General features: G+C 40.5%; 1 protein-coding gene across 4 annotated transcripts in view; it reads right to left on the bottom strand.

Moving 5' to 3' along the window:
* Positions 1-18,016, bottom strand: part of RGS7BP (regulator of G protein signaling 7 binding protein) — a 101,758-nt gene that overhangs the window by 23,219 nt on the left and 60,523 nt on the right. For all 4 annotated transcript variants that reach the window (XM_045895423.3, XM_064596165.1, XM_045895418.3 and 1 more), the window contains exon 4: positions 1,029-1,176. In XM_045895423.3, coding sequence (XP_045751379.1) covers positions 1,029-1,176 — 148 coding nt within the window. The remainder of the gene's footprint in view (positions 1-1,028; positions 1,177-18,016) is intronic.

Here is an 18,016-nt window from a genome sequence, read left to right as displayed (position 1 = left end):
AAGCTTATACAAAATCCAAGTTTTATTAATAGCACATAATTACCACATGCTTCAATTTTCTATAAACACAGAAATTCAGTAATTAGCTTTAGAATTATATTACAATATGAAAGTAGAACCACAATGGCTATAAATGCCATTGTGTGTTACATTTCTAAAAATAAAAAAATAAAATGTTCATTATCTTGTCAATGATTCAACTCCACACAAAGCACTCAGTGGAATTGCCCAGTATTCATTCAACTGCTTTGTGTCAGCTCTAGGGACATTAGTAGCAAAGGACATGAGATCACTATGAAGGCCAATAAACAAGGGCCTCATCTTCCTGCCTCACAGAATGGCATTTTTAGCATCTAGATGAGCCATGGCATGTATTATTATGTTATTATTGCTTCCTTTCCCCAAATGAAATTGAATCACTGTAGAATCACTTCTCAAGAAGGAAACTCCCTCTCTATCAGTGAGCTACTGCTTGTTAAGACAAATGCATTAACTTGCTTTGATCACTAAGGGGCCATCAGCTACATTCTGGGAAAGCAAGAGAAGGGAGATCTATGAAAAGCTGTCAACTGGACAGAATGCTTAGCCTCTGACTGACAGCTCAGCAGGCCATTCCATACACCTGAAATGCAAGAATTTACTGTTGACATCTTTGCATGATTTTGGATTCTTCTCCTTTAAACAAATGGAAATTTTGGTCCCTAGCCCAGTGGGTGAGCTGTGATGGTATATAGATTCAACTTTCTCCTTCCCAAGGAAGCATACTGTTTTCATTTCCATGGAGACACAGTGTGGTAGAGTGGGATAAAAAGAGGCTTGGGAGCCTGTGACTACTGGAAATTCTGCTAACATTCTACTGCAGGATTTAGACTCCTTACCTTCTGTTGCCTCAATTTTCTGAGATTTCTAAAATCTGAATCTGAAAGACAAAAGCTGAATCTGAAAGAGAAAAATCTCAACTTTTATAGCCCTTAAGAGTATTAACTGGAGGAATACTGGAAGTCTATTTAGGGTTACTTCCCACTTACCTTTCAGTGTTCTCAATGTCTGTGGAAACCTGCCAGGAATGTTGCTGAATATCTACAGGGGATGATGAGGAGTCCTCTAGAGCAGGTGTTTCAGTACTCTCCTCAATTTTGCAATCCAAACTCTTGGTTCCCCCACCAGGCTCCTTTCCTAAGTTGGGGGTGGTGGTGGGGGTGTTGGTAAAGAGAAAAAGACAAGAAATCATAAATTCAAGTTCTTTAGCCAAGGTATCATTGCAAGGATTGTCTGTGCTTTGAGTCAGAGGCTCCATTAACCCCAGTTACTTTCTGAATACTAAATACAATACTAATTCAGTTGTTTCTGAATAACATGAATATAGATATCTCTATCTCTAGCTATATAAATATATGTACTTGTGTGTTTAGCATGTTTCACAAGATAGTTTGTAGATCCCAGTTTGTAGATACCCAAGATCAAGGTAAAAGTCAGTCTTTGATGGAGTATGGGGACTCTATAATCCATTCTTAGTGAGGTAGATCAGGTCAGCTTGAGAGGGGAGTTTCAGCCTATGAAATCAAGCTGCTTTTTTGTTCTTTGATTCAAGGGCAACTAAGATGTCCAGGAGCAGGTGACACCCAGCAGGAAGAATGGGAGCTCCTGCCCTTCTCTCTGACTCTGACACTGTCTTGGATTCATATCCCTTAAACAAAAAAAGTTTTGGGACCCAGTATGTGGAAAGAAGTATTATCTTAGAATGTAGGAAACAGGAGATTGTGGACTTGCCTTCCATTTCCTTGGCTTTCCAACCTCCTTCCATTTATCCTTCTATGAGGAAATAGTTCAGCCTCAAGATCCAGACTGGCTCTGCTGGGACCATAAAGTGCCATCGACTAAAGTGCCATGTACTTACTGGGTAGCCATCCACAGCAGTGCACTGCCAGTCCAGGACTTGCATTTACCATGTCTCATCTCAAGTGAATAAATCAGTACTTTCCAGAAACAAATCTCCAAATTGGTTCAGTAATAAATTCATATGAAAATAAATGGGAGTTATAATCTATGGCCCAGATATCGTCTGTTAACATCTTTTTTTTTTTTTTTAAGATTTTATTTATTTATTTGTGAGAGAGAGAATGAGAGCACATGAGAGTGGGGAGGGTCAGAGGGAGAAGCAGACTCCCCGCAGAGCAAGGAGCCCGATGCGGGACTCGATCCCGGGACTCCAGGATCATGACCTGAGCCGAAGGCAGTCGCCCAACCAACTGAGCCACCCAGGCGCCCCTGTTAACATCTTTTATTTAGGGGTGCCTGGGTGGCTCAGTCGTTAAGCGTCTGCCTTCGGCTCAGGTCATGGTCCCAAGGTCCTGGGATTGAGCCCCGCATTGGGCTCCCTGCTTGGCGGGAAGCCTGCTTCTCCCTCTCCCACTCCCCCTGCTTGTGTTCTCTCTCTTGCTGTGTCTCTCTCTGTCAAATAAATAAAAAAAAATTAAAAAAAAAAAAACATCTTTTATTTGGCCTTGAACATTGTCATTTGCAAGGGTGTGTCCTGGTATCATAGGAATGGCTTATGAAGCGGGAGATCTGAGTTTTATCAGTTGTTCATTCACTCTTTAATTCATTTATTCACTTACAAACATTTCCCGAGTGTTAGCCAAGTATCAGGTACTGGGCTTGATGCTAGATTGTTTCTTTTACTCTTTTATTCAGTGTTATTTGTAGTATGTAGCTGCAGCTGTAGAGGAGTTGTTAAGAATATGTGATAGCCCATATCATTGAATATTCATGAGATAGCAGCTACACCAGGCTACCTCTTAGCTCAGTTTCCCTAATCCTGATGTGTGTTCTGCATGGTTAAAAAAAAACAATATAGGGGCGCCTGCATGGCTCAGTCGGTCAAGCATCTGCCTTTGGCTCAGGTCATGATCTCAGAGTCCTGGGGTCGAGCCCCGCATTGGGCTCCCTGCTCGGTGGCGAATGGGCTGCTCCCTCTCCCTCTCCCTCTACTCTTCCCAGCCACTCGTGCTCTCTCTCTTCTCTCAAATAAATTAATAAAATCTTAAAAAAAACTCAATATAAACAGAAAAATTAAAGACACTTGTGAACAGGATGGTAAAATCTAATAGGAAGATTTCCCCTTGGATTCCTGACTGAAGGAGACTAGCAAAAATCTCATCCCTGTCATTTCTAACCTATATGGCAGCAACACGAGGAAAAAGAGACAAGCGATTAAGTGGTTATTAACTGTACGCCATTCATCAACCTATAGTAGAAATGGACCTCTGAATTTTCAGCCAAAGCACAAACATAAGTTTACTGATGAGAACTTTTGATCCTTTTGTGTGTACTTTATGCTCATTGCTCCTGAGTGATGGAATTGCTTTTCCAATTTTATGGTATACTGTTGGGGTGAAATTTAATTAAGCACGTAATTTAGCATATTACCATTTCACAGTTGGAGGGCACTGACCTCTTAAAAGCAATTGCATCGTGCTTCCTGGGAGAGTGCAACAAATACAGTCCATCTGCCACCCCCCGCTGGGCAGGGTCCGCCTTAGGAAGCAGTTCCACAGGGGTGGCTAAGATCTGAGAGAGAAGCAAAAGGCGGGGGTGGGGGGGTGGGGGGCTCCTTAAACCCAGTCCTCTGTTGCTCAGGACTCTGAAGGATTGGGCCATCTGAAAGCACACATGGTTCCCGTGGTCCTCCTGTGGAGTAGAAATGCCTTGGGGAACACAGTATGGTTTGGGCAGCAAAAGGGAAAGGAAGAAGATACACTTATGGGCTTATGGGCTTTGCTTGGCTTGGGGCCACCGTAGCCCCTGTCCTGTGGTCAGAGCTTTCATTCGGATGAGGACAGGGGAGGACACACTCTTTCTCAGAGTCCTCTCTCTACCTCCCTCATATATAAAAAATATATATATACACTTTTTACACGAAAAGGCATAAATAAAATCCAATCCACAATCAGTGTGTTTATACTTACTGCCCGTAATACTTCCATAATACTTACATAAGACAAAGATCATTCTGTAACCTTTTCAAAGCAAAATAACTGTTCATATATTCCCAAAACACACCTGTGAGCTTGTAATGCCAAGTCATCTCCTCCTTCTCATTTCTCAGTGACTAGTTCTAACTCTGCTAATATAGATGAACAAAAATAAAAACCTTGGATGCTGGGCTTGCAGTATAGTGCTATCAGCTCACACAATCTCTGCAGAATTTTGATCATATTGTATCTTCTCTGGCTGAAACATCTTAAAAAGACAGAAGGGATCAGTATGAGTTTAAGGGGTTTTCAATTCCAGAGTATTTGTGGGGTCAAGTTCACTCTGCACGTAGATAATAATTGCTTTCATGTACTCAGTGCATCCCTTCCTAGTACAGAGTCTGTTTATTGCCTTCATGGTACTCGTCTCTTAGAAATTATCTTGCTTATGTATTTGTTAACAAATTAAATACATTTTTAATAGTATATAAATTTGAATATGCTTCTTTCTTGTAGCTTTCATATCTCTAATGCTATGTATTCATGGCTCCTGATTTCTTTGTATACCATCTCTTGAGTTCCACATCTTTAGCTTTCTTGGATTCAGTTTTGTTGCAGCATATCCTCGACTAATTATTTCAGAGCATATCTGTGGAATGCAAAATTTTTTACTCTTTAAGTAACCGAAAATACTTTTTTCTTCTCTCTTTCTCTCTCTTTGTGCTCACGCTTAAATTTTAATTGGCTGGATGTAGAAATCTATCTTCAAAGTAAGTTTCTCTCAAACTTGGAAGATACTATGTCCTTATCTTAATGTCCATATCCAGAGTGATTTGTATGTAGCCTGTTTATGGCTCTCTGGAAAATTTTTAGGGTATTATCTTTAAATTTTTAATTATTGAGATGGCTCCCTAAATAGTGTAAGTGTAGCTTCTCTTTATGTTAATCTTTGTTGTCATTTGCAATCTCTCATCTCCCTTTTTTTATTTTGAAAATTTGCAAACCTACTGTAAACTTGCAATAATACAATGGACACCCAGATATTCTTGTTTTACCAACTGTTAACATTTAGTTATATTTTCCTTTATTTCTCCCTCTGTATCTCTCTATATGTATGTATATGTATATAGGTTTCATATATAGAGATTATATGTCTTATATATAATTTATATATATAAAACTATATATTTAAATATAATTTTAATGACCCATTTAAGAGTAAGTTGCAGTCATTAATGGCACTTTATTCTAAATACTCCAGCATATATCTCCTAAAGAACAAGTATGTTTTCCTCCATAAACTCAAAATAATGATCACGCCAAAAAAAATATTTAACTTGGATTAAATATGATTCAATACAGTTTGATACAATACTATTATTTATAGATTATATTCACATTTCCCCAATTGTTTCAATAATGTTTTTTTCTAGCTTTTTTTTAATTGAAGGCTCCGGTTAAGGATTGTGCACTGCATTTGGTTGTCCTTTTTGTTTATTCTCCTTTTATGTAGAACAGCACCCTTGTCTTTTTGTCTTTCACGTCATTAATATTTTTGGCAGGCGAGAATTCTACCACTGAACCACCAATGCATTAATATTTTTGAATGAAGAGTTCAGGCCAGTTGTTTTAGAGAGAGTCTTTCAGTTTGGATTCGTTTTCTTGTTTCTGCATGCGTAGGTTCAGCGTAAACATTTTTCGGCAAGCATATTATAGAAGTGATATTGTATCTTTCTTAGTGCAGTGCATCAGAAAGCTCATAAGTCACTTTGTCCCATTATTGTTAGTTAAGTATTATTGTTTGCTTGGTTTCTGCCAAAAGCTTTCATTCCAATGAGAAAAAGGGATCCACCATTATAGATGTACCCTTTTCCCTTAGTGGTTACTAAGTACTCTATGGAGTGATTCATTGAGATGTTATGGCATTTTCAATTTAAGTATTTCTTTCTTTTAGGTTTGGGAAAAGTTTTTCTATTTTTCTTGGTTATCTACTTCTCTGTTCTCTCCATTCTTTCAGAATTCCTCTTTCTTATTGGAGTCTCTGGAACCATCCTATATGTTTCTTTTCTTTTTTTTTTTTTAAGATTTTATTATTTATTTATTTATTTGCCAGAGAAAGAGAGAGAGAGAGAGCACAAGCAGGGGGAGTGGCAGGCAGAGGGTGATGTAAGCTCCCTGCTGAGCAAGGAGCCCGACACGGGACTTGATTCCAGGACCCCAGGATCATGACCCTAGCCGAAGACAGACGCCCAATGACTGAGCCACCCATCCTATATGTTTCTTAACTATTCCCCATACTCCACATTTATTTTGGGGGTTGAATTCTGGGAGAATACCTTGACTTGATCTTATAGTTCACTATTTTAGGGTCTAAGCATATTCATTATAATAATTGCTAAGAACTGTGAAGGGTCCGAGATTTTACTCTACCTGTGAGTTAGCCTGCCACAGTCTCATGGATCGTGGAAGAAGACTTGAGACTTCTCAGTCAGAGACAGAAACAGTTCATTACTCACAGAACAGCAGTGGCCAGACTATAAGCATTTGTGTTGGTTTCTTGAGTCCTAATTCCCACAGGGAGACACAGAAAGGGCCAGATCACTACCTATGGAACATAGGGCCGTGTGACAGGAGAGGGACCCTGAGCTTGGGGATCCTGTCTTCTATAAGCATGTCTGTCCTTTGCCCCAGAGGGAAACATTTTCATTATACTGAATAGTCAGTATGCCCTGCTCTGGAGACAGACATTATCTCTATTTTCCAAGGCATTTACTAAATAAATATACTTGAAAAGATACTATAAAACAAAGGGCAGTCAATGCCTCACTGTGCAAGATGTACAGAAATGCAAGAGACTGGAGGGTTGGCTCCCAATACCAATTAACCCGTCTATTTAGTTTTTATTCGATTGATAACATTTTTATCCCCAACAAATCTGGCTGCATCCTTTTTGTTACAGACTATTATTGTTTTATGGGTATGGTAAACTCATAAATCTCTCTAAGAATATCAACTACATATATTTTAAATTCTTCATCTGTTCCCACTTTAAAATTTGTTCTTCAAGAATTAGTTGTTGCATTTGGCATCCCCTTTCTGGTGTGTTGGCTTTTTTATTATTTTTTAAAAATTTGACATCCCTGGATGTCTATCCAGATTTATCTATGAGGATCTCTGTTTGCCTATCATTCTGATTATAGTGTCTTCCTTCTGGTGATTGAGGAGAAGGGACAGGATGTGTGCCTGCAAAATGTGTGTTTCAAGCTTGTCTTCTGGGTGTTTGTCATCTCCAGTGATAAGTTACCTGGGCACTTGGCCTGGTTTTTGGGCCCCCTGTCTACTCAGAGTTTCCTGTTTAAAACTCCTACCACAGTGACATACACTGAGCAATTTAGCCTGGGAAAAACACTGGAGTAATGTGCTCACTTTCTTTTTCTTCTACTGCTGCCTTTATGGAGGCGCAGAGTTATTTCACACTCTGCTCCGCTGTCCCGTCCTGACAGTCACACCAGATGTCCTCCTGGGGCGAGGAGCAGTGATGGTCTCTCTATTACTCAGTGTGGGGCAGCCCAACTTTTTCTGAATGCAATTTCAAACCTAATTGCCCTGACAACAGTCCCAGAAATCCTTCCTGTGATTTGCATTTGTTGATTCCAACTTCAAAGTATTTCTGGAATTGATTTTATTTTTGCAGTAATTTTCTCCTGCTTGAATTTCTTTTGTTTCTTTTTGAGTGTCTTATCAGCTATGGTTTCTCCTGGTCATTTATATCCACCAATCCATTCCCAATAGCTTTGGAGCTTTGCGAAATTCTCCAAAATTTCTGGTTTTGGAGGGCATCCTTCCTTGTTTTTCAGGGGTATAGAAGACTAAACTCTTTAGCTGATCTCTATTTTCTTTTCCTCTTACAGTTAGGAGGGGCCACATGACAGAGCTACGGCCAATGGATTATAAGTAGGAGTGATGTATGCCTCTTCCAAATTGGCTCCTAAAAATCTTCCCATGTGATTCTACTTGCTTTCTTTTCTCCTTCTGACCTTTGAATGGATGTGGATAATGGAAAGAGCAACACTGCCCAGCCATCCCAGCTCTGGCATTGGACTATGATGTGGATAAATAATGAACTCTTATTGTTCTAATCTGTCAAGATTTGGTGTTGTTTCATGCAGTAGTTACTCTACCCTGACAAATCTAAGAAATAATATGAATTTTTTTTTCATTGTATCTTCTTCCGTTATTTCAATGGATTTTCATACGAGGGGAAATACAGGAATGAGTTCAGTCTCATATCTCTGGACAAGATTTTCCACCAATTAAACTCCTCTTTTGGTGACAGATGCAGAATGAAAGCTGTTCATTCATTCGTTCAGTAGTTATTAATTGGAACTCTCCTCTAGGCACTATGCTAAATTCTGAGGATACAGAGGTGAACACACTCAAGGAGATCAAATCTAGAGAGGACAACAAACAAGAAACCAGGTAACTACCCCTCCATGTAAAAGGTGTTAAAATCTGTGCCATGGAGATGTGTGGAGGACATACTGAGTGTGTATCAGCCCAGCATTGGAGGGCCACAAAAGGGTTCCTGTAGGAAGTCCCATCTCAGTTCTGACCCAGAAACTAGGCCAGATGAAAGGGATGGATGTGAAATGGATAATATGTTCCAGGTTCAAGGAGCAACTGAAAAGAAGGAGCAAGTTCAGGTATCTACAAGTAGTTCAAAATGCCTGGAGAGTGGCATGGTAAGGTATGGGGGAGCTGGTGAGGTGGGGGTTGCTACTGAAAGAGGAGGCTGGAAAAATTAAGGTCAGTTCATACATATTCTTCTGAGCTACATTCACGAGTCAGCAGAGGAGTGCTCCACAACCCTGGACAGTGGCCAACTGGAGTTATCTGTAGCTTCCCTGCTTTGACCAGGTGTCCTCAGAGTGGAGTACCAGTTCTCTAACATCAGGTGGGCTCTCTGCCCTGCTCTCAGGAAAGGGACCAACCAGCTTGCAAATGGTAACTTCAAGTCAATGTTTTACTTTACCCAAGAGAGTGAATATGCATTTAAAATAATTTCTGATTATGAAATGAAAAACTCTGGCCCCTGAAAAATCAATTTCAGGCCTCAGTGAACAAATATTTGCTCAAGTTGGGGACAGAGGTAGGGGAGAGAGTCCGTACGGTACCTTGAAATCATACTAAGCTGGCTTCATCACTGTTAAGAACTAAGACATCAAAAAGTTGGCCACTTTCCTCAGGGCCTTGCAAAGCTTTTTGCCTTCAGCTCCTTTGGGATTTCCGTGTATTTTTAGCTTGTTTATGGATAATATAATAGGCATGTTTGAGGAAAAGTTAAGGGAAACCACCCATGAAGCACATACCAGTTTGGAAAGCTGGTTATTCTTATATTCGTGAGAAGTGGTCAGTTGTTTGGGAGAAATAAAAACACATCTGATCGTGGAGCAGCCTCAAGAGTTCAATAGAGCACCCTCCACCGCAATGCTAGGCATTGTCCCTGGCAGATGGGGGTGGGCTTCTTTATTTATAGTGGGAGTCTCTTTATCACACTCGACTTTGACTTTCATCCTCCTGATTTCCTATTTCTCCCACACTTTTTCTTCTCTATCCATATTTTCCTCAATTCCTTTTCCATTTCTCCCTTCCATTCCTTCTTGCTTTCCTGCCCATCTTCAGTCCACCAGTGACACTGGGAAGCACTGTTCCAGACAGTGTCTCTTTGGAGGCCCTGAGTTTGACCTCTGGTGTCTAGCAATGTCAATATTATCCATTTTCGTAAATTTCCCCAGGAATCAAAACAAACCAAACCAGTCTTCTCTGAGCTAATATTATACCACTGCACTATCATTTCCTTGATGATAGGGACAAATTTCCTATGTTCTTTGTACTCCTGACATGGAGTATCTGCTATGCTCAGGGAAGGCTTTTACAACAGTTTCATCCCGATGGTGAACAAGATGAACACGGTATACATGAGATGCATGTATGGAACCTTATCTAGATAGTTCTTCTCACTTTCAAGCATTTCCATAACTGGGAGATGCACTGTGAGAAAAATGGAGGAAATGGAGGCTGTTTGTGGGGTATTCCACCTTTACTCCTGTGTTTCTAAAAAGCATGTGATTTACATAGAAATAAGTTATATTAATTCAGTTAGTTGCTCACCTCTATTAAAAAGTAGTTTCAAAGGCTTTTCTACACTGTGGTAGGAAGATACTCACAGTGCCATAAAACACATAGTGGAAAATAAAAATGTTATCATCAGCAGAGCCCCTTTCTTACCCATGTACTGGAAAATAAACATTTTCCAATTCAGAAGAGATACAGAACCCTCCTCCTTTCCCCACAGTCCTTCTCTGTGCTCCGTACAGTGCTGTAGTCCTAGTACTGCCCCCCAGAGTGTCAGCCATCTTGGCGGCTCCACGTGGCCGTGTGAGAAGCACAAGGCACCCCCTCCCCTGCCCCCGTAGCACAGGACAAGAGCAGATAAGGAGCTGCATTTGGAGGAGGTCTCTAGGAGGCTTTTCCTGCTCAATTTCTGGCCCCCCTAAAGTAGAGCAAAACAATGTACAAGACATATTTACTGTATAATTAATTAATTCCAACTTTCCCATAATGGGTATCGTGGCTGAATCATGCTGCCTTTGGATCACAAAAATGCTATGTTTTATTTTATTTTATTTTACTAAATATAATAATTTCTTTGTCAGAATTCTTCACCCAAAGTAAAATATTTTATAAATCATTAAATGTTCTATGGAGTTAACTTTCCCTCTCGTCTTAGAACTAACTCTCCAACTTAGTGTTATTTTGGTAAGAAATTAAATACATAATGGATTTTAGCCATTAAACATGGTATTTTGAAATATTGTACACTAATCATTAAATAAGTCAAATCTGTGGAAAAAATTCAACTAATCACACGACTATTTTTTCTTTCTTCATTTGATATGTTCTCTTGCCCTTTTCCAATGTAGCTTAATGGGAAATGGTCTGGTGTGGTGGGACAGTCAGAACTCTGCCACGGGATTCATGTGCTATGTGACCTTGGGCAAGTTCTCTCTTTCGGCTTTGGGGGAAATAACAGTTGAGGATAAAATGAGGTAGCAGGTATGAAGCACCTGGCTGTAGAAAGTACACAGTGAGTGGAAGCTATTGTTACTGCTGTCATCCTAGTCCTCAACTGACATCTACTTTGACAAAGTGTGGTTAATATGGTGCCCTATTCACTGTTTGGCATATGAAGACATGCAGAGAGAGTAATAGATGGTACTAGATGACCCTAGTTGTAGATTCCAGAAGGTGGTTATGTTTATATTCTTCAAACAGTCCAAGTTTGTCCTAGGCTTGCATTCTTTGCATCAGACACCAGAGTTTATGAGGTTGTTCCCTTCTTGTCATTCAAATCTTAGATTAAATGGTATCTCTTCACAGAGCTTTGACCATCCCTTCTGGGTTAGCCACCCAGTCACTTTCTAGGATTTCACCCATTCTGTTTTAATTGTGACATTACTGACATTGCACTTATTAGTATTTGGGATTTTTAGAACATTTGGATTTTTTTTTCCTTTCTTTCTTTTCTATTTCTCTGCATTAGATTATATACTCCACAATAACAGGGATCTCTTCAGCCTTGATCATTAAAGTCCCCTAGCACCTAGAACAGCAGCTTAGATATGATAGCTGCTCATTAAATTTTTGTTCAAAGAATGAATACATGTTTCCATGCAGAATTTGAATCATAGTCTGTTTTAAGATTCATTCTGCTTCATTTCTTCTAACCTGCTGTTCTATTTTAGTATCAATTGCCTCATTACTTTGGAAAATAAAGCCTTTATTTGTGGCTGTATTCTGTTTTTATGTTGCTTGTTTCTTTTATTGGTGTGGGTTATTTCCTTTCCATTTCTTAATAGGAGACTTGAATACTTTGGAGTCTTTATTGCTCATATTCTATTCTTTGTCTTGAGTGCATCCTGTATTTTGCTGGATAGTAGTTCATTAATTTCTCATTATAGCATCTTGAGCTCTCAGCTTCCACTAGATTTTGAATTAAGATTTTTCAACTTTTAACATTCCTCTGTCCTTTCCCTTTGTGATTACAATACCCTCCGAGGACTTGGGGACAATTTTGATGTAAGCTGGGGCCGAGAGGTAGAGCAGGGCCAGAGAGGGCCACTGACGGGGCAAGGTGAGACAAAAACACAGATGGAAAGCTCAAGTTCACACGTGAAGGGGAGCTGCATTGGTCTCTGCTCCTTTGAGAATGGCTATGTTGCCAAAATGGATTGAGTGGGGAGAGAACGGGAGACAAGAAAGCCATGGTCAAAATAGCAGGGTCATTCGATTCCTTTAGAAATCTGGCTCCACTTTCTGCCAACAGAGGGAATGAGACCTGCAATCTCATTTCCTCAGGAGGCAGGCAACAGGCACTGATGGTCAATGCGATACATGAACTCACTATGGAAAAAGATTGCCTACCTAAGTGTGAAGAAGAGAGAGCAACTGTTTTGCACTATAAACATAGAAATTACACTCTGTCAAGCAGTGGTCCAATCTATAACTTTAAGTGTTAGAATATGAAGCTACAAAATGACTAAAATTATTCCCATCTGTCATCTTCTTGAAACAAACAATTCTTCAGAACCACATGCTACGTGGTACAACCCAATGCCTTCATTAAATCTGGATTTTACCTCATATTACTGTAATTGACTTTAATTTTGTTGGCCATGAAGAAAAGCATTTTATTGCTGTTTTTCTTCTTTTCCTCCTCCACCACTCCCTCCTCCTCCTCTTCCTTCTTCTTTTTGGCAGTAGCATGATCTTATAAATTATAAAAGATTTCCAAGTAGACTGTACCAATGAGGCTTAATGAGACAGCAAAAATGCAGAAGCATGGTGCATGGAAAGAGCATGAAGCTCCACTGAAGATACTGTTAAGGACTAAGGATACTTATAATTGGCTTAATTGGGAGAGGAAAACAATCATCAGTACTAAATTCAAGCTCACTGAAGGAGCTTTAAAATGATTGGAGCCTTATTTTCCCAGAAAGAAACCATGCTCCTTACTCTTGCAGTGACTGTGTGTGCCTTTTTTCTCCAAAGGGTAAGCTCATGCCTACTCAATGGTAAAACTAAATGTGAAATGGTAAAACTCAATGGTAAAACTAAATGTGATTTCTAAAGGAATCGAATGACCCTGCTATTTTGACCATAGCTTTCCTCTCTCTCATTCTCTCCCCACTCAGTCCATTTAGTTTTACCATTGAGTAGGCATGAGCTTACCCTTTGGAGAAAAAGGGCACACACAGGACACATTTAGTTTTACCATTGAGTACCACATTTACCAAGGACGTGGCTAACACCAAAGTCCAGTACTTGCTGGACTTTGGTGTTAGCCACGAGGTAACTAGAACTGAAAATAAATTAGAAGTCCACATAAATGTGAAACACTTTGGCTTCAGTATCTAATCTCAGCCAAAACCAAAATTGGCCAGACTAGATGACTGGGTTACAATTCCTTCCTTTTCCCTGATGGAAAAGCAATAGTGAAGTAGAGAGGAATGGCCAGCCTGTAACACGCACACAGAGTGAGAAGAAATGAGCTAACCTAGAAGTTATCCAAATACCATTTTTTATCATACATTAGAAGAGACATACCAGAAAGAAATTCTAAGCAGAAAGATACTGAGAGTGTCACAGACTAGAATGGGAGTCACTATTCCTGAGACTGAGGACTATTGATTTCCTGAATGAAGGGACTTAGTGAGATCTTCTAGACAGGCCACTCCCCTAGCTGGAGGCCACACCAGAGATACCACTGTGTTTGGATAAAGAATATGTTATCCCACATCTTAAAACTTGGTAAACAGATTTGTGTTTACTGCCTCCTGCTGCCACCTCTACCACCTTGCCTGAAGTTTGGAATCACCTACACTTCAGGTGCCACTCCATTGCTCATTTAAAAGCTTTATGGGGCGCCTGGGGGGGGGGGGGCTCAGTTGGTGAAGTGTCTGCCTTCGGCTCAGGTCATGATCTTGGGGTCCTGGGATCGAGCCCTACATTGGGCTCCTTGTTCAGTGGGGAGTCTGCTTCTCCCTCTCTCTTTGTCCCTCTTCCCCACTCGTGCTCTCTCTCTCTAAATAAAATCTTAAATAAAAGAAAAAAATAAAGGCTTTATATATTTTTCCTTAATTACACATCCTGACTCCATTTCTTAGTAAGTTCCACTGGCAGAGCCTTCTTCCCACCCCTTCCCCATTTCTTGTTCTCATGCAGTAAGACTGCTTAGGCTTGCTGATTCCCCTGTGTCTACTAGTCTGCATAGGGACTTTATGTTTCTAGGACAAGATGCATGTTATATCTCTTAATTTGCCCAACTCTTAAACACTCTCTTGTGCTGTGGTCTATGGATATATTTTCTCCTTTTTTTTTTTTTTAAAGATTTTATTTTTAAGTAATCTCTACATCCAAAGTGGGGCTTGGACTTACAACCCTGGATCTAGACTCACATGCTCTACCGACCGAGCCAGTCAGGCTCCCCTGGACATATTTCTTCCAGTCATTTCTGGCAGTCCATGGTCATTGGAGTCAAGTGTTTCTATTCTTTTTAGTCAGGGCCTTCCAGATTGCTAGCAGCAGATGTAATATACTTATTGTGTATTAGCTGGAGCTTTCTGGACACAGGTTACTCTCCAGTTTCCCATGATACCGAAGAAAGAAAAAACAAAAACTAGTGACATCAGCTGACATTTTCTGTGCTGTCCTAACGGGGGGAATATAAACTAGAGAACAAAGCCAGGAGTCGAAATCAATAATTATAGCATTAATCTCTTAGGAGTAATGAGGAAATTAATGGAGATAATAAAGAAATAGAGAAGTGTAATACAAAAATGGGACCAGAAAAATTAAAAATGATTTCTTTAGTGGACCCATCCCTCTCCCAAGAGCTCGTATTTTATTTGGCATTCCAGAAATTTTCAGGGTATTTGTCTGGTGTGTATTTTCATACATGTTTTCTAGTGCCTTATTTTCTCTGGTTTAATGACATTTTCCTTGGGGCCTACTTTTAGTGACTTATTTCCATTTTCAATGTCATTTTTAAACTTTATTTTATTTTATTTTTTTAAAGATTTTATTTATTTATTCGACAGAGACAGAGACCGCGAGAGCAGGAACACAGCCGGGAGAGTGGGAGGGTGAGAAGCAGGCTTCCCGCTGAGCAGGGAGCCCGATGTGGGGCTCCATCCCAGGACCCTGGGATCATGACCCGAGCCAAAGGCAGACGCTTAACGACTGAGCCACCCAGGTACCCCATTTTTAAACTTTAAATAAGACTATTTTCTTTACAACTAGTTTGAAGATGTCGCACTAATAAGAAAATGTCCTTCTCCTCACTGCCTTACCTCTCTCTACGGGTTCTCAGACAGAGGTAACAATCCATAAGACAGTCAGCTCTTGGAGGGGTTTTCTGGAAACACAGGAGGCTTGCCAGGGGTAGATGGTATATACATACTTGAAAAGAGTAGAAAAGCATGGTTTGCTGATTATAGATGGTGATTAGAGAAGGTTATCAATGTATTCAGGTGAATAAACGTCTCCATGAATTATTCTTTTAATTTTTGTCAAGCAGCAAAAAAGTAAATTGAGGGGAGTTTCCGATTCAGTAGGTCTAGGGTGGGGCCGGTAATTTGCATTTCTTTCTTTTTTTTTTTTTTAAGATTTTATTTATTTATTTGAGAGAGAGAGAATGAGAGAGATCACATGAGAGTAGGGAGAGTCAGAGGGAGAAGTAGACTCCCCGCCGAGCAGGGAGCCCGATGCGGGACTCGATCCCGGGACTCCAGGATCATGACCTGAGCCAAAGGCAGTCGCTTAACTGACTGAGCCACCCAGGCGCCCTGCACTTTGTATTTCTTTTTTTATTTTTATTTTAAGATTTTATTTTATTTATTTGAGAGAGAGAATGAGATAGAGAGAGCATAAGAGGGGGGAGGGTCAGAAGGAGAAGCAGACTCCCTGCTGAGCAGGGAGCCCGATGTGGGACTCAATCCCGGGACTCCAGGATCATGACCTGAGCTGAAGGCAGTCGCTTAACCAACTGAGCCACCCAGGCACCCGGTAATTTGCATTTCTAACAAGGGATGCTGGTGCTGCCAGTGCAGAGGCCAGAGGCCGGCCTTGGGGAACCACAGCTAGATTTCAAGGTCATGTGAAGGGCTGGCGGAGAAAGCGTGAGCCATCACACACAGCTCTTGCTACTACTTTGGTGTTTGCTTTTCATCACCTTGGGTGATAAAGAAGAAAAAGCTGAGAACAAAGTTGAAAGCATATACTTAGGTGACTAGAGAATGGCAAGGTGAGGAATTGGAAGTTTTAATTTGTATTCATATGGTGGGGAGATTTCCTTTCGTTTGGAAAGGAAACAGCTCTCAATCCTCACTGTGTGGGTTTCAGAATCACCTGGAGTGCCCCCAGAGACTCTGATTCAGTAGGTCCTGGGCAGGATCCATGAGCCTGCATGTTTATTCAGCACCCTGGGTAATTTTGAAGCAGATTTTCTAAGGATTTGCACTTTAAGTAATACTGATTTTAGAAGAATAAAATAGATGTCCAAGCGGAGCTTAATCATACATGTGGGAGCAATCAAAGACGTTATCAGGCAGATTCTTTTTAGAGTTGTACATAGAAGGCCGGGTGCTAGAGTAGAGAGAAGGGGGGAATTATTTTTAAAAGAAGAGGCTGGGAAGGAAGCAGATCAGAGACTGACAATGAGGACAGGAGGCTGTGAAGACCAAATGAGCTGATCAGTTAAGAGGTAATGCTTTTTTTACTTGAGTACTCAAGACCAAATACAATAAGGAAAAAACCTGGATGAGGGACTCCTTTTTCCTTTTTTTTTTTTTTTTTAAATTTATTTTAGAGTGCATGCATGAGCCGGGGCAGGGGGAGTGTGAGGGAAGGGGGAGAGGAGGAACAGAGTGGGGGCGGAGAGGGGACAAACAGACTCTGTGCTGAGTGGGGCTCCTTGAGGGGCTTGATCCCAGCATCTTGAGCTTATGACCCTGAGATTATGACCTGAGCTGAAATCAAGTTGGAAGCTCAACTGAATGAGCCATCCCGGTGCCCCTACCTTTTACTTCTAAATAGAGAGCTAGCAGAAAAGAGGCCATCTTTCAAAAGCCAATCATGGAAAGACAGAGTAGGAGTGGATGGCAGGAGAGCAGGAGGTACCCCGAGGAGTTAGAGTGAGAGTGGAGGTGGAGACAGTGGGTGTTACAGACATGTCATCAATGAGGGCGATTCCAGTGGCAACACGGCCATGAAATAAAATACTGTAAGAGTAGCCAGTGCAGCCCTCAGAAAAAAACTATTTTGTTCTGTTCAACCATGATTAAAAAGAGTGAAAATACTACTCTGTGAGTTTATGTGAGAATGTGTGTGTGTGTGTGTGTGTGTGTGACAGAGATTGAGAGCAGACAGGGTAAGTGAAGACATTGGGCCAAGGACAACTTGTTGGAATGGCATCAGTGTATGTGAATATTCAATTTTCTGATCAGGCATCAGGAGTGTGTAGAAGCTCATCTCTCCAATGTTCACTTGCAGTAATAACAGAAGTCAAGAAGGAAACTGTTGAAAGTTCTGCCATTAGAAGGAAAAAGGAAAAAGAAATACTCATGTTTCCAGAAAATGTTCTCCTCACTCTGGAGCAGTGTAGCATAATCCTATTTTTAGTTCTGCCTTGTGCAGAATACACAAGATTTGATTTTTTACAAGTACTTTGTCATGCCATTTACTTCCCCCCCAAATTCCATGCTCATATGATTTCAAATCTCTACTTTAACTGCTTCTTCCCTTGCAAGGTCCTGCTTTTTCCTTTCCTACTTGAACTTTATCTTCATAACCTAGCTCCACCCTTTCTAAAAGATTTTCCCTGAATATTATAGGGCTTACTCTCTCAGGATTTAAATCACAGACAAGGATTACCTTCTACACATCATCCTATTCTTCTGAGCTCAAGCGACAAGTATTTGCAT

Source organism: Mirounga angustirostris, unplaced genomic scaffold (assembly GCF_029215605.1).
Source record: "Mirounga angustirostris isolate CCGP_5_RB_7025 unplaced genomic scaffold, mMirAng1.0.hap1 SCAF_7, whole genome shotgun sequence".
NCBI lineage: Eukaryota > Metazoa > Chordata > Mammalia > Carnivora > Phocidae > Mirounga > Mirounga angustirostris.
This window is presented reverse-complemented; position numbering and strand designations above follow the sequence as displayed.